Source organism: Lampetra fluviatilis, chromosome 24 (genome assembly GCF_964198595.1).
Source record: "Lampetra fluviatilis chromosome 24, kcLamFluv1.1, whole genome shotgun sequence".
Lineage (NCBI taxonomy): Eukaryota > Metazoa > Chordata > Hyperoartia > Petromyzontiformes > Petromyzontidae > Lampetra > Lampetra fluviatilis.
The window spans coordinates 3,751,002-3,776,324 of NC_136298.1; the positions used below are offsets into that span (position 1 = coordinate 3,751,002).

Consider the following 25,323-nt stretch of genomic DNA (forward strand, 5'->3'; position numbering starts at 1 on the left):
TGGGTCAATGGGTAAGCATGTGGGTCTCTGGCTAAGTATGTGGGTCTCTGGGTAAGTGTGTGGGTCTCTGGGTAAGTATGTGGGTCTCTGGGTAAGTGTGTGGGTCTCTGGGTAAGTGTGTGGGTCTCTGGGTATGTGGGTCTCTGGGTATGTGGGTCTCTGGGTAAGTGTGTGGGTCTCTGGGTAAGTGTGTGGGTCTCTGGGTAAGTGTGTGGGTCTCTGGGTAAGTGTGTGGGTCAATGGGTATGTGGGTCTCTGGGTATGTGGGTCTCTGGGTAAGTGTGTGGGTCTCTGGGTAAGTGTGTGGGTCTCTGGGTATGTGGGTCTCTGGGTATGTGGGTCTCTGGGTAAGTGTGTGGGTCTCTGGGTAAGTGTGTGGGTCTCTGGGTATGTGGGTCTCTGGGTAAGTATGTGGGTCTCTGGGTAAGTGTGTGGGTCTCTGGGTAAGTATGTGGGTCTCTGGGTAAGTATTTGGGTCTCTGGCTAAGTATGTGGGTATGTGGGTCTCTGGATAAGCGTGTGGGTCTCTAGATATGTGGGTCTCTGGGTAAGTGTGTCTCTGGGTAAGTATTTGGGTCTCTGGGTGAGTGTGTGGGTTTCTGGGTATGTGGGTCTCTGGGTATGTGGGTCTCTGGGTAAGAATATGGGTATCTGGGTATGTGAGTCTCTGGGTAAGCATGTGGGTCTCTGGCTAAGTATGTGGGTCTCTGGGTAAGTATGTGGGTCTCTGGGTATGTGGGTTTCTGGGTATGTGGGTCTCTGGGTAAATATGTGGGTCTCTGGGTATGTGGGTCTTTGGGTAAGTGTGTGGGTCTCTGGGTAAGTATGTGGGTCTCTGGCTAAGTATGTGGGTCTCTGGGTAAGCATATGGGTCCCTATGCAGGTCTGTGGGTCTATATGTGAGTATGTAGGTTCCTATTAAAAGCATTTCACCCGTGGCACACAAAGCCACGGGAAGGGGAGACAAGACACACTGAGAGGGCACGCTGCTCAAGACGGGCAAGCGGGAAGGAAGACGGAGTGCCGAGCGGGGATGGGAGCAGTAGGGGGAGTGACCCGGTCAAGATGTCGTGGATGAAAGGGTGATGATGAGTGGGCAGGGAAGACAGGGAGAAGAGAGAAAGACGGAGCGAGTGGGAGTTGCGTGGAGCAGCGTCTGTTTTCAAAGGGGGCGGGGAGAGGGAAGGATTCAGAGTGGGGGTGGCATCACACAGAAGTCGCGTGGCATACAGGAGACTTGAGCTTCTGTAAACATACCGGTGTGTAGGTTCTGTGAGTCGCTTAACTTCGTGGGTTTCCAAGTAAGTCTCAGGAGCAGTGGTGCAGCGATTACGCACACCGCGATACGCACACGGCCACCCGAGTTTGAATCCAAGCCACGGCTGACATGAGTGGCGAGTTGCGTCTGCGTCAGTGCTGGGTCCAGCTCCACCTCGCCAACTTGCGATGATCAGCGCGGTTGAAGTACGGGCAGGCAACCCCTGTGTGTGAATCCTTCCAACCAGCGGTGGGTTCATGACAAAGGGCTCTAAGAGCAGCGATCCCCAACTTTTTTGGCACCAGGCAACGGTTTCGTGGTAGACAAATTTTTTCACGGACCGGTGGTGGGCGCGGGGGTTCATCATTGGCTCTCGCCCCCTTTTCAAAGAAGCTCTCCAGCGACGTTTGTTTTTTACTCATTTTGGCTTGGGGTTAGAGCTTGTGGGCTTATCAAAAAATGTGACTGAGACAAGTGCATAGTGCGGGAAAGAGGCGCGGACGCTCATCTCCTGCTGTGCGGCCCGGTTCCTAACAGGCCACGGGCCGGTACCGGTCCGCGGGCCGGGGGTTGGGAACCCCTGCTCTAAGGGATGAACGATGAAGCCGGATCAAGCAGGCCAAGAGGTCTTCGCAGTCAAGGCCGTTGACGCCACCACGCCTCGCCGTCGCTTCCTTCCTTCTGCCGGATGCCAGCCCACGACTTGAACACAATCGACTCCTGACCGCCAAGCTCTGCCCTTGCAGCTCTTTCCTCACCACCATTCTGTCTTCAGCTCTTCGCCTTTGTTCAAGTCACGATATCCTTCTGGACCCTCCGTGACAGTTTCCGTGAATGTCGCAGTCTGTCCTGAGGTCTTCCCCTCGTATGCCGAACCCTTGGTTGTCACCCCAGTGCCCGTCTCGGCCACCTGCCCTCCTCCACCCTGCCCCGTTATTTGTAAAGTGTGGGTTATTGACATCCCTTCCAAGACGTCTAGCCAACATTGGAAGAAGAGGCCAAATCCATCTGCAGAAGGGGCCCTTTAAATCCACACCCCGCCCCCCTGGTTGAGTTCTCTTCCGCGAGCAGTGGGCGCGAGAAGGCGATTGCAGGGCCGCGCCTTTATCTTTCACACGATGGCCCGCGCGTCCGTGATTGCCCCCCCCCGCCCCTCCCCCCCCCCCGATCTCTGGAGTGCGTTGGTTCCATGGGGCGGCGCAGACAGCGGGACGTAGGTACAAGAATACTCCAACCTCGGCGTGATCGACTCTATCGACGTTCGTTCCGTCTCCCCCCCCACTCCTCCCTCTCTCGCGTGCGGCGGCGGTGCAGCGGTTGGCGAGCTGCACCACGAACCCCGGCCACCCGTGACCCCAGTTCGATTCCCGCTCACGGCCAACACCACTGACGTGTTTTATTTGAACCGGTCCTGGGCCTTCCCCTGGGGCCCTTACTAGACGCCCTCCGACAGAAATGACCTCGACGACTTAGAAGGCTTGGAGGTGTTTGCTATTGTGGTCAGGGCCGGATCGAGGCACGGGGCTTTAGGGGCTGCAGCCCAGGGGCCTCCGCCAGCTGGAGAGCCTCCAGAGATGAAGTGAAACTTTTAAAGCTTTCGTGACTGCAGGGATTAATCTTCTTGGTTCTTTCGGTAAAGTCACGTAGAATGGAAATAATAAAATAATAAAAATTAAACATAATAAAATCATTCTCACGACGTTTCGGTCACAACGCAAGCAGCCGTCCTCAGGTGAAGAACAGGTCTGCAAATGATTTTGTCAAGGCGCCCTTCCCCCCTCCATCCCAGCTTAAATAGTCGCTCCAAGCCTAGAGTGTGTCATTCAGACTGTCTTCTCGACAGACCTGTTCTTCACCTGAGGACGGTTGCGTTGTGGCCGACACGTCGTGAGAATTATTTTATTATATTTTATTTTTATTATTTTATTATTTCCATTCTACGTGACTTTACCGAAAGAACCAAGAAGAAGTGAAACGTTATTTCGTTCGTGAATGCCGAATTTTATTTGTTGTTAGCCTTGTTAAAATACAATTTTATTTTCGGTCACGTAGGTATAAAATATAATAAAAATTATACCCACGTGACTTTACCGAAAGAAACAAAGAGTATTATGGATCCCTGCGGTCACGAAAACTTCAAATCGAGATTTGTTTTCCTTTTGAAAATATTACTGGGGGGCTCACAGTACCTGTCGCCCAGGGGCCTACAACTTCTTCATCCCGCCCTGCTTGTGGTGTGTGCATGTGAATGGATGTTTGCCTTGTGTGTGTATTCAACGGTAGTATGTATATGTGTTGAACTTTTTTCGCACCGTGCGTAAGCCAACCGTGCTAATCGAGTTGCAGTGTAGTGGTTAAAGCGCGGGGCTATAAAGCCAGTGACCCGAGTTTGATTCCCGCTCACGGCCATCATCAGTGACGATTATTATTTGAACCGGTCCTGGGCCTCCCCTAGGTCGACTCCGCCTCAAATGAGTACCCGGTGCGGTGTGTAAACATCGCCACCGGGGGAGACAAAGGCGGCCAGGCGTGGTGTTGGCCAACCGCAGCCTCGTGCGCCGTGCCAGCCTTCATAGGCGCTCGCTAACAACACTTGCCCTAAACACTCTTTAGACTATACGGGGGATCTTTGTCTTTGTGTGTGTGCTCGCGCGCGCGCGTCACAGGACGAGGCTGCCCGGCAAGCACGTGTTCTACTACCGCAGCCCCGAGCACCGCGGGCGCTACGTGGTGTCGTTCGCCTTCTGCTTCGACCGCGAGGAGGACGAGTATCAGTTCGCCTACTGCTTCCCGTACACCTACTCGCAGCTGCAGCGCTACCTCGACGCTCTGCAGGCCCGGGGCCTCGACTACGTGCACCGGGAGCTGCTCGGCCTCAGCATGGTGAGAATCTACTCGGAAATCAGAGTCGGTTGATAGATTCGTGTCTGCTTTGGAAACCCCATCTCTTTAAAGTGACCTTCCCTCTTTGGATTGGTCGGTTGCTTTTCATGCATTGCGCATCGGGATCCTGGGATCGAATGCGCATTACAAATTTGTATTATTATTATTAGAAGCGGGGGGGACATTGTCGTCAGCTTCATCGGCGGCTTTATCATCAGCCTTTATCTGCTCATCATCATCACGATGCTTGGGCAGATAGGTTGCCCACTGCACATTTCGTCATTTGTTTCCACTTTCCTCTGTCTATTAAACTAAATAATTTAAAACTAAATTATTATTGTTATTTTACCAGATAAGTCCTACTGAGCAATGAAGATCTTTTAGAGAAGCGACCTGGCCACAAATGATAGCCCAACGAAATGGCTCAGCGTGTTGAAATCTAAAGCAGCAAAATACTCTAAATGCGTGATGTTAATTCTAAATGTGGAGGCAAAATCCGCAACAACCGGAGAAAAATCCACGCGATCACGAAGAAAGAGACACCGCAAACTCCAAATATACAGCAGGCGTGTGGGTCGAGATCGAACCCACCGACCTCCTGTATACCACGCGAGGAAGTTAGCATCTCCTAGCCACCGTGGCGCCAAAATTGAGCGGTGACGCAAGTTTGCAGTAGCACCGTTGTAGCGGTTTGGAGAAAACGTACGCCAGCAGCACGGGAGTTTGACGGTACTAAATGCTAGATGACCGATGTGAGCAACCACCACCACCCAGTGGCATCCCACGGCCTTCTCCACTAGAGATCAGGGGGCAGCGATGGGGCAGTGGTTATCACGATGGCCGATGAATCTGGCCACCTGAGTTCCATTCCTGGCCACGGTTAACACACGTGGTGAGTGATATCCATCCTCTTGACCAATCCTGGTGAAATATGTCCAAACAACCCCCGTATCGGACGCGGTGTGGGAAAGTGGATTGACACGTTATTCACGAACCGCGTTATGATGCCATTATTGTAATGTGTTCTTTACCCCTCATGTGGAAGTACGGTTCACGTTCAATGCAGCCCTGTCGTCGGGTCAGCGAGCACAGTGGGCTGTGGTCAGTCGTGAGTAGGGGCTCGCACGCCAGTGGCATGTGAATAAATGTGGCGCAAAGAATGGGGCATGTGAGTACTCTCGACCCTGGCCTATGATTCGCTACGGGGCCGTCCATAAATGACGTCACGTACCTATGAGGGGGGGGGGGGGTCAGACATTTGTGACGATGTGTGACGAGTGGGGGTTGAGAAATTTGACGTCGCATCGAAATGCGCAACTTGAAATAAATAGACAACACGTTATACTTAATTAAATATACGTTTTTATTAACAGGTCCCTGCGGGGTGGGCTGGTAGGAACGAATAACCAAAGAATATAAACATAATGTATTATTACACTTGTTTAGCCAGGAAAGCCTCACTGAGTGTAAAGGTTTCTGTAGGGTCCTGCCAAGTGTTTGCAGTAGGGGGCGATGTTGATACACCTAATCGGACGATACGAAGGGAGAGTTTGAGGCCTAGTTCTAGGCTTTAGGCCTAGCTGTAGGCTTTATGCCGCTGTGAGTTAATTTTTAATTTAAATGTTTTAATTCTTAATGTAAAAGCTTTAAATTTAAATGTTTCTATTTAAAAACATCAGCGAATGTAACATTGTTAAACATTAACTCCCTTTCACACACGCGGGGGTACGATACGAAGGGAGAGTTTGAGGCCTAGTTCTAGGCTTTAGGCCTAGCTGTAGGCTTTAGGCCGCTGTGAGTTAATTTTTAATTTAAATGTTTTAATTAAAAGCTATCTGAGGGAATTATAAGGGAATGTTACACCTGTTTAGCCAGGAAAGCCTCACTGAGTCTAAAGGTTTCTGTAGGGTCCTGCCAAGTGTTTGCAGTAGGGGGCGATGTTGCTACACCTAATCGGACATCGGACGGACGGACGATATAATCTATTGTAGGCTGGTTCACTTCGTTCCTACCAGTATAAATATTTTCTCCTACAACATCAGAGTGCAACGGTACATTAAATACGCGTAACAATGACAATAGTTTAAAGAGATTTGAAGCATGTTTTATTTTTTTTTGGGGGGGGGGGGGCAGAGTTTTGTAACGTCATATTTGAAGGGGGGGTCTGACTTTTTGTGACGCCGTGTGACGATGGGGGGGGGGGGGGTCATAAATCGTCCAAAATCGCGTGACGTCATTTATGGACGGCCCCTATGGAGGATGCACCAACCACGAGAATCATTGTCTAATCTCGATGTTAAGCTTTCATGACTGCAGGAATCCATACTCTTTGGTTCTTTCGGTAAAGTCACGTAGAAAAATAATTGTTTAGTTTCATAGAGCGTCGTTCATGCAAATCGGATCTCGTGATAGGCTGCGTATCAACAGACCAGCTGGAGGGCAGCCAAGCAGGCAGTGAGTCGGCACCAACAATGACCCAAGCTCTGCAGTCCTCTGTATATATGAAAACGTTTTCATCCAAGCGCTTGTACATGTGGGGGAGTAAACCGGAGCACCCGGAGTAAACCAGAGCGCGTGCGAGGGGGCGACGCTCGATCCCCGTACAGGAGGGACAGATGACGTTGGTTGCTGCCCTGCCTCCCGGCAAGCCAGGGTACGGCGCTTCCTTGGCAGCCCGCAGCACCGGGGAGTTTCACACCATTCACGCTCTCCACCAAACCCTCAACGTACTCAAGCCGTCAGATTTAGTTACGCGGCAACTTCCAGTCGGGAATTCGTCAAATTGCACCGTGCGATGGCTGCAAAAAACGCTGTAGAACGGCGGAAGGGAAGCGCTGCTGTGTTATGTGCTACACCTTTTTTTTTACATTTCAAATCTATGATGATGAAAATAGTAATAATAGTTATTCACAGTTCTTTGTCAAATTCATTAGTACGTGTTTTGCTACATGTGAGTCAACTGACAGCTTTGGACAGTCTTGCGAACGAGACATTCCATCTCAAGGGATTATCCGGTGTGAAATACTCTAATTTATCAGGAAGCTACTGGAGCTTTGCACTTTTAAATCTAAATCGAAACGCATTTCTGTAGAACTGCTTTTCGTGTTCGGTTTTGTTGTCCTTCCCCCGCACCTCTGATGAGCACAGTTGGCAAGGTCTGATGTAAAAGAAGTTCAACGTACATGCATATATAATTAACTAATACATCGATCAGATCAATCAGTGCGACCATAGACAAATAATGTTGTCTTTTTTAAATTCAAATAAAACTCACGTTGCATTGTAAATTCATCATCATGATTCATGAGCAGATAGCCCGTGGGTATCCACTACACATGTCGTCATTTGTTGTCGATTCCTTTCCATTTTTCCGAACACCAACAACAACAACAAAACACTTTCAATGTTCGTAAATTAGTCGAACAATTTCCCGAGGTTTTCTCCCTGCAAATGCAACATGCGCGGGATCGGGGCACCGTACATCACCGGAATAACTCCACCCTCGATGTCAGAGTGGCAGCAACTCCCATCGGCATCGCCGCGGGAGTCCGGCGGCGTTCAGTGGGTGTCACGGTGTGTGTGGCACGGTGGGTGTGGCACGGTGGGTGGCATAGTGGGTGGCACGGTGGGTGGTATGGTGTGTCGCGCGGTGTGTGTGTCACGGTGTGTGGCATGGTGTGTGTGGCACGGTGTGTGTGACACGGTGTGTGTGACACGGTGGGTGGCACGGTGGGTGGCACGGTGGGTGGAATGGTGTGTGTGGCACGGTGTGTGTTATGGTGTGTGTCACGGTGTGTGACACGGTGGGTGGCACGGGGAGAGCGGGGGGGGGGGGGGCTGGTGCAGGGTGGGAGTGGAGCAGGGGGGGGGGCAGCACGAATGCCGACGCGTTTAATTTCTGCCGCCCTTACAAAGCGCGACCGACTTTAATGCTTTCCCTATTATTTATTTATTACGATTATTATTATTATTATTCGCCTTTTGCCTCTCAACCTTTTCCGCCTGCACGTCATTATGCAGATGCTCGGCCATCGGTTTCTACCGGGGCTGCGAGTTGTGTGGCATTTCGCTGCCCAGATTGATGGCTGATAGCTTGACTGTAACATTTCCCTTACCAGCAACAAAAGAGCCAAGAGCCATCAATACCCCCCCCCTTCCACCCCCCTCCATCCTCCACCCCTCCCTTCCCCAGCCCGTGACCACGTATTGATGTATACGTATGCATGTTCAACTTCTTTCACACCGTACATAGCCAACCGTGCTACTCGGAGGTGCGAATGTGTGCTCGTTAGGAGATCGCTTATTCTATTCTGCTGCCCCCACAGTCTGCAACACCGCCACCCTCCCCCCGGGTCACGTGACTCCCTGTTTTCACTGCCGTGTCAGAGCACTGAGATGGAATCGCTGAAGTCTGTTCTATCTGGGAGGATCAGCCACGTGTGGTCCGGCCGGATTCTCAAGCGGAGTGAGTTGTTGGCATCAGCTGCCCACTCACCGACGATTTAGTTTGTTGTCTTTTCCACCCCGCACATTCGATTAGCACGGTTGGCTACGTACGGTGCGAACGAAGTTCAACATACATAAAGTTTGCGCACGCAAGAATAATTAGTTTTTTACTCCAGCTGTCGATCATGCATATAGTAATGACATGCATTGCCTAGTGTGGATAAGTGGCCTTATTCAATGACTGTCGAATAGCATAAGCCAGTATTAGCAATTCCACAATTAAACAACTGTACCCATTTTTTCGTCCATAAGTGAAATGAAACGAATCAATGTTTAATGATGTCCAGCCCTTTGTCAATCTACTGCTGCCTACGCTGGTAGTGTCAGTTGTGGTGGTTGTTTGACCATACTTCACCATGCTGGTCAGCGCAGGTTGATGAGGGAGAGGAGGCCCCAAAAATGGTTCAGATAAAACACCCCACTGATGGTGGTCATGGACTGCGAATATATGCTTCTTGCTGCACCTGTTTGGATTCCATCCTTTTATTACTTTAAATCAAGAGAGAAGTGCAACACCTCTGTATGCCCCCGCCTGTCCCTCTTTATGCCCCACCCGCTAACTCCTTAGGGCGCTCCCCTTCCAAAATTAGGACTCTCAATTGCCTCCTTCTCTCTTTTGGCTCGCGCCTTTCCTTTTAAGGACCGCCCCTTCTTCATAGTCCCCGCCTCTTCCTGTGTATGCCCCCCCCCCCCGCAAGACATGCAGGGTTGGGCTGGTTTGTGCAGTGGTGGGGTGGACGTTGCATCCAGAAATTGGCATGGGTAGTGGTGGGGATAGCAGGGGGGTAGGGATAAATTGTTAACACGAAAAGTATAAAAATGTTTTATTATTTTACCAGGTAAAGGCCACTGAGCTATAAAGCTCATTTTCAAAAGCGACCTGGCAGTCACAACTCATAGCTCAGCGAAGTGGCGTATCATGACGTGTAAATGCATTGTAGCCGAATACTCTAAACGCGTGACGTTGATTCTAATTGTGGAGGGAAAAGCTGTAGGACTGAGAAAAGTCCGCCTGACCACGGGGAGAGAGACACGCAAACTCCAAATATACAGCAGCAGGCATCAGGAACCCACGACCTCCTGGATACCAGGCGAGGTAGTTAACATCCCGCCGCCATGGTGAGACAATGGGCTTCACAACAACAACCTCTTCGAGCAACATAATCATGGTTATGTATATATATATTTCATCACATAGTTGTTTTTGTTATCGTGGTAGTTATTTACATTCTGCACGTGTACGCATTCATGGCTTTACATTACACAATTTCTATTTCAATCACCGTCCCCCCACCTTAGTGACTCGGAGAGCATTCACAGTCGCCGTATGAAATCGTGCGCGATGAGGCTCACGCACTCGCTCGTGCTCGCTGGCAGCGTAGAAGCTCCACGCCGCTGCAAAACAAACGCTCCCGCACTTTACATGTGCGCGGCGGCGCACCCCGATTGATTTTGCGTTTTCAAATGTGCACGAAAGCCCCAAACATTTGCGCTCTCGTAGCGGCCCGTTGTTTTCTGAGCGTAAAAAAAATCGCATTACTCTCGTCTGGCGTCGGGTTCTTCTTTTTGCGGTCGAACGGACAAGTATTATTGTGATTAAATCAGCCTTAATGACATTTTTCATTTGTCGCGAGCGTGAAATAATTTGCCACCGTGCCATCTGCTGAAATGTGTCTCCTTGACTCTCTAAATTGCTACGTTCACCCGTTAGTGTGGCCGCTGCGCTTGAAAGATAGACATTTAAAAAAATTGCTTTTCATTTCGCAAATTTACCCCCACAGTCTAACCCCCCCCCCCCCCGCACTCAAGCGGGTTTAAAACGCTAATTGCAGGAGCCTGATAATTAATTGTCTGTTAAACACGGTTGCACGGTTACAGTGGTTGCAAACATATTGTCAGGTTGCAGAAAAAACAGCTCAATCCAAAGTTACAAACGCTCGCAGCAACGAGTTTGTACGTTATTAATTATGAATTGGAGCACGGGGTGTTTTTTTTTTCTCGATCGCGCTGCGTTGCTCGCTGACGGACGTGTTCTCGGGTTGTTGCCGCGTGGTGTTCGGGGCGATGTGCGTGCGTACGTTGAACTTCTTTCGCACCGTACGTAGCCAACCGTGCCGAACCTCCTAGGCCGTGGAGCGGAACGTCCGATGTAAGGCAACCTCCGCTCACCTCATAAATCGGTAGGTTAAGGTGAAGATAAAGGTGCAGTTCTAGATTTGAAGCTTTCGTGACTGCAAGGATTCATATTCTTAGGTGTTTTCGGTAAAGTCACGTAGGTAAAAAAATAAAATTAAAATTGATAAAATAAAAATTAAAAAAATCACGACGTTTCGGAGGCAACACAAGCTTCCGTCTTCAGGTGGAACCGTCACAGCACGTTTGCTGTATCAAGTAAAAAAAAAAGCGTGCTGTGACGGTTCCACCTGAAGACGGAAGCTTGTGTTGCCTCCGAAACGTCGTGATTTGTATTTTACTTTTATTTTACTTTATTAATTTTAATTAAAAAAATTTCCTACGTGACTTTACCGAAAAAACCTAAGAATATAAAGGTGCAGCTCGGCCGATACCGGCGGCAAGGCCTTCAATAGAGGCAGCTCTCAAAGAGCCGCTCTAATCCCTGCTGGCCCGACAACTTTTGAAGAGGTGGAAGTACCCACATTTTGCCCCACCGCCACACGCGGACTGCCGGTCGGCTAACCGGGGTGGAACCCATTTTTACCGCTGGGTGGAGGAACAGAAGCGGGAGGAGTTTGAGAAACCGGCCTCATTGTTTCAAAAGGCTGTACCAGGACTGTGACCTCTGTGTTCCAGGCCCAGTGCTCTATGACTTAATTTATTTTTATTTTACCAGGGAAGGCCCACTGAGATATGTAGCTCTTTTTCAGAAGCGACTTGGCCACAAATGACAGCTCAACGAAGTGGCTTATCGTGTCGAAATTTATAGCAGCCAAATACTCTAAACACATGTTTCTAAGTGTAGAGGGAAAAACCGGAGGACCCAGAGAAAAATCCACGTCACCACGAGGAGAGAGACACGCAAACTCCAAATATACAGCAGGCGTCAGGCTCGGGATGAAATCCACGACCTCCTGCACACCAGGCGAGGGAGTTAACATCTCGCCACCGTGTCGCCCATAGACATCACATCAAGGCAGCATCCCTCTAACGTGGTACCAATTTTTATTGCCCACAGGTGAATGATGATGGTCGGAATCGAACCCTCGACTGAGAATTAAACTCACAATAGATTTCCAGTCAGTGCCCTACCACAGTGCCTAAATGCACCTTTTCTTTAAGCAACAGAACACACGGAAAATATTGTACAATTTTGAAATGACCGTTCCCGAGTAAATTATCCGTGTTTTTTTTTCTGGTGCAACCGAGATATTGTATTGGACCCGAATTTCAGCGCAAGGAAATTGAACGGAAATTGGCAGCGCTGGCTGAAGGAAATATCAGAATCATCGTGCACTTAAAGCACACGGCACAAAATTGTCACCAGCTGTTTCCTCAAAAGACAAAGTGGAGGGGGGAAGGATGAGGAGGAGGGGGAAGAGCAGGCGCAGAAGGGAGGAGGAGGAGGTGGAGGAGAGAGAACCAAAAATAAATTAGAAAAAAACAATCAATTTTGTCTGTTAGCATGGGCACGGCTCAGGGAAGCGCTGGTTTGAAGTTGAAGCTGATAAGTGCGTTGGTGAGCGCGCGGGCTGCCAGAACCATTATGCTTTCACACGAGATCAGAGAGGGCTTAGGTACAGATTGTGACTCCGGTCCCATGTGCTTTTATGCCCTTTAAATTCTCTTGGGACAAGAGCAGTGGAGTTTTTTGGAAAGGCCACGTGGCGGGGGGCTTTGATGTAGCCGTTTTTGAGTATCGATTTGGCCGGATAAAGTCCGCCCTTTCTCCTGCGCTCGCAACCCTGGCCGTATTAAATCCCCTCCAGAGGCACTTTCCACTTCATCCTCAAAACAAACTGGTCCAGAATTAGCGTGCGGCTTTCAACGAATGTCCTCTCTTCTCTTTTTTGTACGAGGAGAGCAGCAGGTCGCCCTTCCGGGAAATCCAGGGACTTGCCGCCACCATGCATCGGCCTGAGCTTTATTATTATTATGACTGTCATAACCTCGCAAAGCGTTCCAGGCGCTGCCGATGGTGAAGGAAGCCTCGCTACTAAATCAAACGAAATGCGCCCGACCTGTCGGATCTCGGAAGCTAAGCAGACGTTGAGCCTGGATGGGCGACCGCCGTGCGACAACAGGTGTCATGGGCTGCGGGGCTAAGTTGTTGGCAGCGTGGCAGTATCCATCGTTGTCCTGTACTGTGGCTCCCACGTCTTTCCTCCCCGCCCTTCACCAACGTGCGTTAACCAGCGTGGTGAAGTATGGCCGTGTAGACTGCCCCGCGTGGGCTTTGGCCCTCATCCCCCGCACCTCCGATTAGCACGGTTGGCTACGTACGGCGGGAAACAAGTTCAACATACTGTACATACATGCGTACATCCATCAGTGGGCTTGATAAAAGGTCTGTGTATGTGATGAGTTTGTTGCAGTACCACGGAAACTTTTTTTAAACTTTGAACTCTCCGGCCACTCTGGAAAGTGTCGTTTGACAATAGGGCCACCCACCACTGCCCGTGGCCTCGTTTAATCCGGCCCTGGGGTGTCACCCAAACCTCGCCGTTACAAAAGGGCCCTCTGCGGCATTGGAGCTAAATGGAACGAAGTGAATGCCTTTCTCGCCGTCGTACGAAACGGTGCAATTGACTGCGTTGGTCGGCACGTGGGTTTCCGACGGTCTTTCTGTTCAGACAGTCGTTGGGCACAAGGAGGGGCCCTGCCAATCCAGGCAAATCCTGCAAATCGAAGAAAACAGTTCTCCTCTCATTCATCAGGACCTCAATAACGCCCCTCGTTATCGCTCGAAGTCACTCAAACCTTCGTGGACCCACGTGCTCAACCTTAAACAATGAGAGTTCAACCCCCATGAAGCCTGGAGAGGTCAATGTAGTCCAAAAGAACTCACAAACAAGCACCTTGTGAAAGACCCAATGCAGACGATGCCCTGGGGATTGATCTTCCACGTAGCTCCATGGTCCGCCCTAAACCGCATCCACTGCACAAACCGTGGCAGTAGATGCGGATAGCTGATGATGCACACGTGGAAAATTAAAAACTCTCCGGCAGTGTGCGACTGTCCAGAACAGAACCGCAGTTCAACGTATAACGACGCAATGACCCCCTATTCACAAATACGGAGACATCACAGCGATGATACACTCGGCTGCTCCTGACACCGGTATCTGGGCCTGACCACCAGAATGTGACATTGCAGTTGGTTGCTCTGCATCTACATCAGCCAATAGCGCTCCCCTGAATGCATCTCTATCCTTTATCTCATCTCTCACTTTAATACATCTCTCTTTCAAATATCTCTATTTTTAATACGTATCTGTCCTATCTCTATATTGTCTGCATCTTTTGAATACAGGTATACCTTACTCCTATATCTCTGTCCTGAATATATCCCTCTGCGATCTCCCTCTTACATGCATCTCATGAATACAGGCAACATCTCCCTCCGAAATCGCTAAACACATCTCTCGTCTCTGTGTGTCTATATCGCTCTCTCTCTCTGTCATCTGCATTGCTCTTCACTCATTTCACCACGTTTTCTTCATTCCTTGTAATATTTCACGTGCTTAAATGTAACACATTTACATCATATGCAAATGTGGGTTATACCGGGGGGTGTATAATATAATCTAGGGTTATATTTGTTATGCCAGTTCAACTCTGCTAGCGTTTTGGTCATTTTGGCCACAAATTAAATATGTATGAATATCCCTGCTCTGTACTATATATGTATATAACATATGGCACAAACACCGCTCACTCATTCGTCTTTTCATTCTGCAAGTCACGTGCAACGTCAGCGTAGGGAATTCAAAATCCCCCGGCGCTGGAGCAAATCACAGTTGTGACATGGAGGAAATTGCACGGCGCCAATCTGACTAACTTTGTAGCAGTTTGTTAAGTATAACAACAGGGAATGTCCTCGTTATATATACAAAGCATCGCATATGCGAATTGCATCCCCCATATCGCTGAGGAAGCACCAACAAGCTGAGGCAAGCAAGGCGGTGAGCTGATGCCAACATTTATCCAATCTCTGCAGTCCTCCATATATTAAGATGTTGTATAATAATATCAACTCGTAACGTGCACAGTATTCGTTCACTCTCAAAGAGAAGACAGTGACCACGAGGTTTCGAGTAGCCAAGTTCAAAGGTCAGCCACGCCGTGCGCCAGCATTTACAACAGTTGCCCAAGCTCTGAAGTCCTCTATGCATTAAGATGTTTTCACTCTTTGCTTCTTTCGGTGAAGTCAAGTAGAAAGAAAATTAATTAAATAATCTTTCTTTCTACGTGACTTTACCGAAAGACACAAATAATTCCTGCAGTCACGAAAGCTTCAAATCGAGATGTTTTCAGCCAATTGCACGAGTATCCATACTTGTGGGTAGGAAACTAGAGCGCCCCGAGTGTAAGCCCACGGATACGAGGGGGCAACGCCCTGTCCCCATTACAGAGGGCAACAGGCGAAGTCACATTACAGAGGGCGTCAGGCGAAGTCCACTTGACAGAGGGCGTCAGGCGAAGTCCACATTACAGAGGGCATCAGGCGAAGTCCACATTCGGGGAATGACATCTCCTCGACATCAGTATTTGTGCAGTGATTCACCAACCCACGACCCCCACCACTCCCATCAGTGCTCGATTACTGGCGTGCATGGGGCCACCACTGCCCGGCTGTTAGGCATTTATTTATTAATGTATCATTTCTGGCAGCCTCCAAGTAAGCCATATGTGCACTTGGTCTAATAACATGCACAGCACATGCCCTGGAGAGGTCCATTGATTTTCTTTCATTTAAATTTTTCGTCCAGCCATCAAAACGGATGTCTAAATGAGACCTCGCGCATATCGTGGTGACAAGACGCTCTCCCGCCGATGGATTTCGTGCCTTCTCGTGTTGACGATGTCTTGCACCAACGGGGCGTTCACAGCTTTGAGATATTGTCAAATGAAAAAAAAAGAGTCATTCTGAATTTTTTTGTTACAATTTTTTTTTGGCTCAAAACTCAAAAAATGTCTTGACCGAAATCTAATTTGTGAATTTTGCCAACAACAAAAAATATCTGGGAAGAAGTTGGTGGAAAAAAAAAGTGACATACTTGTTTCTAATTTCGAAGCAAATCAAATCCTCAGGCGCGTGCAAAGTAATTGGCCCGAGATGTGGACGCAGCGTTGTAATTACTGCTTCAGTGTGGCGGCTTAGGAATGTTTTGACTGTGTGGATAAGAGACGTAAATACTACTCGGCTGTCTCTAATAAGCTATCATTACGGCGACACACTCCGCCGCTCCTAGATGCGGTTATCTGGGCTTGACCACCTCAATGTATTTGTAGCTGTTGCCATATACATCAGCAGCCGTACAGAATAAGAAGCTGTCGTGAGCTACGGGCGGAGGCATCACCGGCCCTCACTGATCAGAGTGGTGAAATGTGGCCAATCAGCCCACCGAACACACACATTGGGGAGGCCTTCATCTAGCAGTGTATTGACAGACAATGGGTTCAAATGTTATTTTGAGATTGTTGTTTCCCTCGCTTTATGGCGGTTCGGTCTGTGCGATGTCGCACTGTGTATGCGGCTAACTAGTTGACACCAAAAATTCGCTACGTGCGGCTTGAATTTATTCATGCTGCTATGCGGTCGGACGTGGTGCGCCATTGTGTACTGTGTGTGTACTGTGTGTGTAGTCTGTGTGTGTGTACTGTGTGTGTGTTGTCTGTGTGTGTGTACTGTGTGTGTACTGTGTGTGTAATCTGTGTGTGTAGTCTGTGTGTGTGTACTGTGTGTGTGTTGTCTGTGTGTGTACTGTGGGTGTGTACTGTGTGTGTACTGTGTGTGTAATCTGTGTGTGTAGTCTGTGTGTGTAGTCTGTGTGTGTACTGTGTGTGTAGTCTGTGTGTGTAGTCTGTGTGTGTGTACTGTGTGTGTAGTCTGTGTGTGTGTACTGTGTGTGTAGTCTGTGTGTGTACTGTGTGTGTACTGTGTGTGTGTGTAGTCTGTGTGTGTGTAGTCTGTGTGTGTGTACTGTGTGTGTACTGTGTGTGTAGTCTGTGTGTGTAGTCTGTGTGTGTGTAGTCTGTGTGTGTGTGTAGTCTGTGTGTGTGTACTGTGTGTGTACTGTGTGTGTGTGTAGTCTGTGTGTGTGTGTAGTCTGTGTGTGTGTAGTCTGTGTGTGTACTGTGTGTGTAGTCTGTGTGTGTAGTCTGTGTGTGTGTACTGTGTGTGTAGTCTGTGTGTGTAGTCTGTGTGTGTGTAGTCTGTGTGTGTAGTCTGTGTGTGTGTAGTCTGTGTGTGTACTGTGTGTGTAGTCTGTGTGTGTAGTCTGTGTGTGTTGTCTGTGTGTGTGTAGTCTGTGTGTGTAGTCTGTGTGTGTAGTCTGTGTGTGTGTACTGTGTGTGTAGTCTGTGTGTGTAGTCTGTGTGTGTTGTCTGTGTGTGTGTAGTCTGTGTGTGTAGTCTGTGTGTGTTGTCTGTGTGTGTGTAGTCTGTGTGTGTAGTCTGTGTGTGTAGTCTGTGTGTGTGTACTGTGTGTAGTCTGTGTGTGTAGTCTGTGTGCTGTATGTCTCCTGTGTGTGTACTGTGTGTGCACTGTGTGTGTCCGTCTTGTGTGTACTATGTGCGTACATTGTGTGTGTATTATGTGTGTACTGTATGTGTATTCTGTGTACTGTATGTGTACTCTGTACTGTGTGTATTGTGGGTGTACGTACTGTGTGTGTACTATGGGTGTACTTTGTGTGCACTGTGTGTATTGTGTATGTACTGTGTGTGTACTCTGTGTACTGTGTGTGTACTCTGTGTACTGTGTGTGTACTGTGTGTGTGTGTACTCTGTGTACTGTGTGTGAACTGTGGGCGCTACTACATCTACTACTACTACATCTACTACTGCATCTACTACTACATCTACTACTACATCTACTACTACATCTACTACTACATCTACTACTGCATCTACTACTACATCTACTACTACATCTACTACTACTACATCTACTACTACATCTACTACTACTACATCTACTACTGCATCTACTACTACATCTACTACTACATCTACTACTACTACATCTACTACTACATCTACTACTACTACATCTACTACTACATCTACTACTACATCTACTACTACATCTACTACTACTACATCTACTACTACTACATCTACTACTACTACATCTACTACTACTACATCTACTACTGCATCTACTACTACATCTACTACTACATCTACTACTACTACATCTACTACTACATCTACTACTACTACATCTACTACTACTACATCTACTACTACATCTACTACTACATCTACTACTACATCTACTACTACTACATCTACTACTACATCTACTACTACTACATCTACTACTACATCTACTACTACTACATCTACTACTACTACATCTACTACTACATCTACTACTACTACTACATCTACTACATCTACTACTACTGCATCTACTACTACATCTACTACTACATCTACTACTACTACATCTACTACTACATCTACTACTACTGCATCTACTACTACATCTACTACTACATCTACTACTACTGCATCTACTACTACATCTACAACTACATCTACTACTACTACATCTACTACTACTACATCTACTACTACATCTACTACTACTACATCTACAACTACATCTACTACTACATCTACTACTACATCTACTACTACATCTACTACATCTACTACTACATCTACTACTACATCTACTACTACATCTACTACTACATCTACTACTACTACTACTACATCTACTACTACTACATCTACTACTACATCTACTACTACATCTACTACTACATCTACTACTACTACATCTACTACTACATCTACTACTACTACTACATCTACTACTACATCTACTACTACATCTACTACTACATCTACTACTACATCTACTACTACTACATCTACTACTACATCTACTACTACTACATCTACTACTACATCTACTACTACATCTACTACTACTACATCTACTACTACATCTACTACTACATCTACTACTACATCTACTACTACATCTACTACTACTACATCTACTACTACATCTACTACTACTACTACATCTACTACTACATCTACTACTACATCTACTACTACATCTACTACTACATCTACTACTACTACATCTACTACTACATCTACTACTACTACTACATCTACTACTACATCTACTACTACATCTACTACTACATCTACTACTACATCTACTACTACTACATCTACTACTACATCTACTACTACTACATCTACTACTACATCTACTACTACATCTACTACTACATCTACTACTACATCTACTACTACTACTACATCTACTACATCTACTACTACATCTACTACTACATCTACTACTACATCTACTACTACATCTACTACATCTACTACTACATCTACTACTACATCTACTACTACTACATCTACTACTACATCTACTACTACATCTACTACTACTACATCTACTACTACATCTACTACTACATCTACTACTACATCTACTACTACATCTACTACTACTACTACATCTACTACTGCATCTACTACTACATCTACTACTACATCTACTACTACTACATCTACTACTACGACGATTGCAAAGTGAGGGGACCCTGCGTGTTGAATCTCAGCTGACGGTGACAGACAACAATGTTCCACATTCGGAACAGAATATCTCATTTCTTCACACATCTCTCGTGGTGTCTCTCAGGATTCAACATTTGCGCCGCTAATTGCCGTCTTCATGCATGGAGTCTGGAAGGATTGTATCCATCATTAAAGTGATCAATGTCAGATAAGAGTTTGAGCTGGGTAAATACAACTGCAAAGACAAAGAATCCCCATATAGTCTTTAACAGACTGCCGGGGCAAGTGCCGTTTGCGAGTGCCTATTGAGGCGGGCACAGAATGCGAGGGCGTGGGTGGCTAACACGACTCCCGGCCGCCTTTGTCTCCCCAATGCTCATGTTCACGGACTGCAACCGGGGACTTAAGGCTGAGTCGACCCTAGGATTATCAAGCTGCTCCACCAATACATCTGCACACTCACAACAATCCGGGTTTCCTCCCAGCGTGTAAAACACATCGCACAGCGAGTTCGAGTGACGGGTTGTGTGTGTGCGTGTGTGTCTGTGTGTGTGCGTGTGTGTCCGTCTGCTACAGCACAGGTGTAGGGAATTCCAACGAGACATACACCTCTGCTTTATTGACCTGGTCAAGGCCTATGATACCATCAGTAGGCCTGGGCTCTGGGTTGTTCTTCGTGCTTTCGGAGTCCCTGACCCTCTGCTCACGATCATTAAGGACCTTCATGATGGTGAGCGGGACCGGGTAAAACTACGTGGCCAGGAATCAGAGCAATTCCCTGTACACCTTGGGGTGCGACAGGGATGTCCTCTGGCTCCCACATTATTTAACATCTATTACGACTGCGTAGTTCGTGAAGCCTTTAATAGCTGTACCGAGGTAATTTCCATTTGGTACAGATATAATGGGAGGCTGATCGATGCCCGGGTGCGATCAAGGGATGGCTTCCTATTGGTCAACCACGTTATGTATGCCGATGATTTGGTAATAGCTGCTCATTCAGAGGAGGAGTTGGAGACGCTGCTGCTGAGACTGGAGCGTGTCACTAAGAGGTGGGGCCTTACCATCAGCCCCACCAAAACTAAGCACCTGCCTGGGTATTTTGTACCATCGGACACTCCACTCACATAACTACCAATCGGTGATGGGGTTTCCCATACCTGGGCAGTGTGCTTATGACCGGCTCCAGTTTAACAACAGAGGTCTCACTCCGAATCAGTCGAGTGGAAATATCTTTTCATCGGTTGCGTAACGCTGTGTGGAAGCTACCTGGTCTGTCGTTCCACACGAAGCTTCAGGTCTTCTCGGCCACAGTCATTCCCTCCCTTCTCTACGCTTGTGAAACGTGGACCCCCCTAATGGAGCATCTTCGCCGGTTAGAAACATTTAGGCTGGCCTGCCTACGATCCATCCTGGGTTTAACCAGGCTGGATTGTGTGAGGAGCTCACAAATCCTTGAAAGATCTGGGCAAAGTCCCATCGGTGAGCTCCTCCGGCGGGCAAGGCTGCGTTGGCTGGGTCATGTAGTCCGCATGCCCAGCCACCGCATGCCTAAACAGCTTTTGTTCGGCCGGATCGAGAGGGCTAAACGGGCGCGGCACGGGCTAGAGAAGAGATGGAGTGATGTGGTACAGGAGGACGTGGAGTTGAGTGGACTTGCCGATGACTGGTACCAGCGGTGTCAAGATCGGCCTCTGTGGAGGAGGCTCGTGAAGGACGCTACTGGGCAGTTCGAAGCAGTCGCCCTCCAACAACAACGGAGGGTGGAGGAGCAACGCTCACAACAACGAGCGGAGCGCCGGGTGGCTAAAGCACAGCGAGTTGGCACAGTAGGGGGCACAGGTGGTGCATCAGCCAGTCATCTCGGTCATCTCAGTCAGTCGACCCGTGGCACCTGGGTCTGCCCCGTGACCTCCTGCCAGCGGGCGTTCGACACTTCACGTGGCCTCAATGTGCACATGGCCTGGCACACGCGTCGTGGTGACGTCACCGCCACTCAGTGGCGAATGGCGGTTGTTGTTGTTGTTTGCTCTTCTTCGTCGAAGAGCATAAACCACCGTGAGGGCGACCTGCGGTCATCCTCACAAGCAAGCGGCGGATTTTGTCTGCTCAGTCCGTCAAACAAAGGTGGCGGCGGCGCTTTCGAATGCGCTCCTGCGGTCCGTCTGGAACGCTCTTCCTGCCAATATTAGGACGCCACTGGGAGCTGCGGCTCTTTTGAATTCTCTAGATGGACAAACTCGTGTCTTTAGAACGGAGTTTTGTGTTAAGTTTTGTTTATTTATTCCTCCGCACCTCCGAATAGCGTGGTTGGCCACGTGCGGTGCGAAAGAAGTTCAACATACAATTGGCCGGTAAGGCCTTAATATGTAGTGCACCGCAGAGCGTGCAGGAAGATTCGGCACTGGCTCACCTCGGGGCTGCTGCTGCCTTACGGCTCGTCTGTGGCTCTTCCTCCTGGCGACCCTGAGATGTCCTCTCTCTCTCCCAGTCGTCCTCTCTCTCTCTGAGTCGTCCTCTCTCTCTCTGAGTCGTCTTCTCTTTCTCTGAGTCGTCCTCTCTTTTTCTGAGTCGTCCTCTCTCTCCGAGTCGTCTTCTCTCTCTGAGTCGTCCTCTCTCTCTGAGTCGTCCTCTCTCTCTGAGTCGTCCTCTCTCTCTCTGAGTCGTCCTTTCTCTCTGAGTCGTCCTCTCTTTCTGATTCGTCCTCTCTCTCTCTGAGTCGTCCTCTCTCTCTGAGTCGTCCTTTCTCTCTGAGTCGTCCTCTCTCTGAGTCGTCCTCTCTCTCTGAGTCGTCCTCCCTTTCTGAGTCGTCCTTTCTCTCTGAGTCGTCCTCTCTCTCTGAGTCGTCCTCTCTTTTTCTGAGTCGTCCTCTCTCTCTCTGAGTCGTCCTCTCTCTCTCTGAGTCGTCCTCTCTTTTTCTGAGTCGTCCTCTCTCCGAGGGCGAGGCGTTAATACCGTGCGGCTGCGGTGCAATTACGAGTTGAACTAATTATTAGTATTAAGGGTCACTCAAGCTCTTAGGTAAACAATAAAAATCGTTAAGTATATAAGAGATACATTGCAAACATTTCAACCATGCTGTTTAAACTGCTGCCCAAATATAATTGCTTAATCATGCACGATAGCTTTATGGACACCGTGCATATAAAAACATGTTGGCTCCAAACTGATTCATTCCAAGGTGTCACATTTTCACGCCAAACACATGGCACTCGACATTCCTGCTTCATCTGCGAATGGAATTCGAACAGACGCATTCCAACCTGAGAGTTTAATCATATTCACCTCGGGACTTTTTCCTCGACGCCGCTTGGAGAGGTGAAACCATTCCTCCTTTCGTGAACCTCAAACTCACCCCAAACCGCTGCGTGAGGCGTAAAGCCGTGGTGCTTTAGCGGGTTTCGGTGCCACGCGCCGCTCGTTCGTTGCGGCGCCTGACGTTTTCGCTCGGGGGCTTCTTTAGGAACTGGACGAGGGGAAAACCGAAGAAGCTCCCAGAACGCGGAGAGAAACGTCGGACATCGCGCCCAACGACGAGCGACGCGACACGAAAGCACATCGCGGATTCGCTTTCAAACCGAGTCTCACGGCGACATCTCACGCGGCACCGTTAGCGAAGAATATAAAACCCTATCGCATCCGAGTTGCCAAGTCTTGCGTGCATTATGGCATGCGTATACACACCCGTATCCAGAATTGAAAACACAAGTAGGCGTTGTTCGACAATAAGGCTCCAATTAGCCCGGACGTGGGTTTCAATTCCTCTTCGCACATGTATGAACACTCGTTCATTGGCCGAAAACATCTGAACATATCGAGGACTGCGGAGCTTGGCCAATTGTTGTGAGCATCGGATCACTGCCTGGTTGCCTTATCTGTTGCTTCCTCAGCGGATCGTGAGATGCAATTTGCGTGATGGACGATGCTATATATATATACACAACTAAATTAATTATTTACCAAGGCCCCCGTTGGGCTAAGCAGCTCTTTGACAAAGACGACCGCAGCCCCAGGCCGCCGGCAGCGGCGGTGGTTACGGGACATTGCAGCTACGTAGCGTTAGCGTAGAGACTCGTGGAGTGACACAGATATTCATAGAGTTACATAGAGATTCATAGACTCACACTCGGGCATTATTTCAGCGGCTCTTTTACAAGGACGACCACAGCCGCAGCCTGCCCGGCAGCGGCGACAGTCACAGGATATTCCTGGGTGGAAATGTTGCAAACTAACAAAATAAAAAAACAACACATTATTTTTCGATTTAAAGCTTTCGTGACTGCAGGGATTCATATTTCTTTCGGTAAAGTCACGTAGAAGGGGAATAATAAAATAATACAAATAAAACATAATAAAGTTCTCACGACGTTTCAGCCACAACGCAAGCAGCCGTCCTCAGGTGAAGAAACAGAGCTGTCGGAAAGACAGGATGCTGTCGAAAGAACCAAGAATATGAACACATTATTTACACGGCTTCGGGCAGAGCCAACGGCGGTGAAAAGGGCCCACACCAGTGGTGGATACTTTGCGCCATTTGGCAGAATAGTTGACACCGATTGGGGTGAACGTGTCGCCCTTGTCAATCGTTCGTGGTGGCGGTGGGGGGGAGATTAGGCTTTGTGGGGAGTGCTGACGAGAGGGCTTGTGGCTCCGAATGTCACGGCCACAATTCCTGTAAGCGCCCTCCCCCCTCGCTGCTGATTGGCTGTGAGGTTATTGTGTGGAATGGATTAGAAGAGGGCCCTACCTAAGCGTTGCCACGGTCGCGAGATGTTAACTCCCTCGCCTGGTATTCAGATGGTTGTGGTTTCGATCCCGGCTCTGATCCCTGTATATTTGAAGTTTGCGTGTCTCTCTCATCATCATCACGGTGGCTAGGTGATGTTAACTCCCTCGCCTGGTATTCAGCAGGTCGTGGGTTCGTTCCCGACCCTGACGCCTGCTGGATATTGGGTGTTTACGTGTCTCTCTTCCCGTGGTCGCGTGAATTTTTCTCCGGGTCTTCCGGTTTTTCCCTCTTAATTTAGGATCAACTTGTGTTTAGAGTATTCGGCTGCAATACATTCCCACGTTGAGTTATCATTTTCGACGAGGTCGCTTGTGAAAAAGAGCTACGTAGCTCAGTGGGCCTTACCTGGTATAAAATCAAACTAAAGTTGAGTTTAGTTTACCAATTCTGAAATTCAAAGTAAGTTAAAACAACACTGAGATGGAGTAAGAGGTTTCATTTCGTGTAATTATTTTGGAGTTATTTTTATTGGGGCCGAATGGGGCTCCAAACGTGGCCAAAACCCCGTGTCACGTCGAGTTGCCGTGAATTGCATTTGCGATATTTTGCTCGTATCAGCGGAAATCTCATTCGGAGCATGACACCAAACGTCGGCATCATATGACGCGACATCGTAAACCGCACGTTCCAGGTGAACTTGGCGGGCAAATAAACGACACCAAACCTTTCAGTTTACCACGTGATGCCCACTGAGCTATGTAGCCCTGAAGCGACCTGGGCCACAAATGACGGCTCAACGAAGTGGCTTATCACGTGGGAATGTATAGAAGCCAAATGTTCTCAATGCGCGTTTCTACACGTGGAGGGGGAAAACCGAAAAAAAAAAAATCCACGCGATCATGGTGAGAACATTCAACCTCCAAATACACAGCAGGCGTCAGGGTCGGGATTGAACCCATGACCTCTTGCACACCGGCCAAGGTAGTGAACATCTCGCTACCGCCGCGCTCTGCTGGTCACAGCGACCCCCTCGTTCATCATTGAGGGCCCTTAATAGATACTCGCTGACAGAAATGACCTCAATGGTCTTTAAGGCGCAATCCTTGGAGGCCTTTGCTATTGTTTTATGTGCATGTGAATGTATGTTTGCCTCGTGTGTGTGTTCAACGGTAGTGTAGCAGTCGTATGTATGTGTGTTGAACAT

General features: G+C 48.5%; 1 protein-coding gene across 4 annotated transcripts in view; it reads left to right on the forward strand.

Annotated features, from left to right (window-relative positions):
* The window catches only part of AGBL4 (AGBL carboxypeptidase 4), a 423,930-nt gene that overhangs the window by 285,064 nt on the left and 113,543 nt on the right, over positions 1–25,323 (forward strand). For all 4 annotated transcript variants that reach the window (XM_078867534.1, XM_078867531.1, XM_078867530.1 and 1 more), the window contains one exon: positions 3,925–4,141. In XM_078867534.1, coding sequence (XP_078723660.1) covers positions 3,925–4,141 — 217 coding nt within the window. The remainder of the gene's footprint in view (positions 1–3,924; positions 4,142–25,323) is intronic.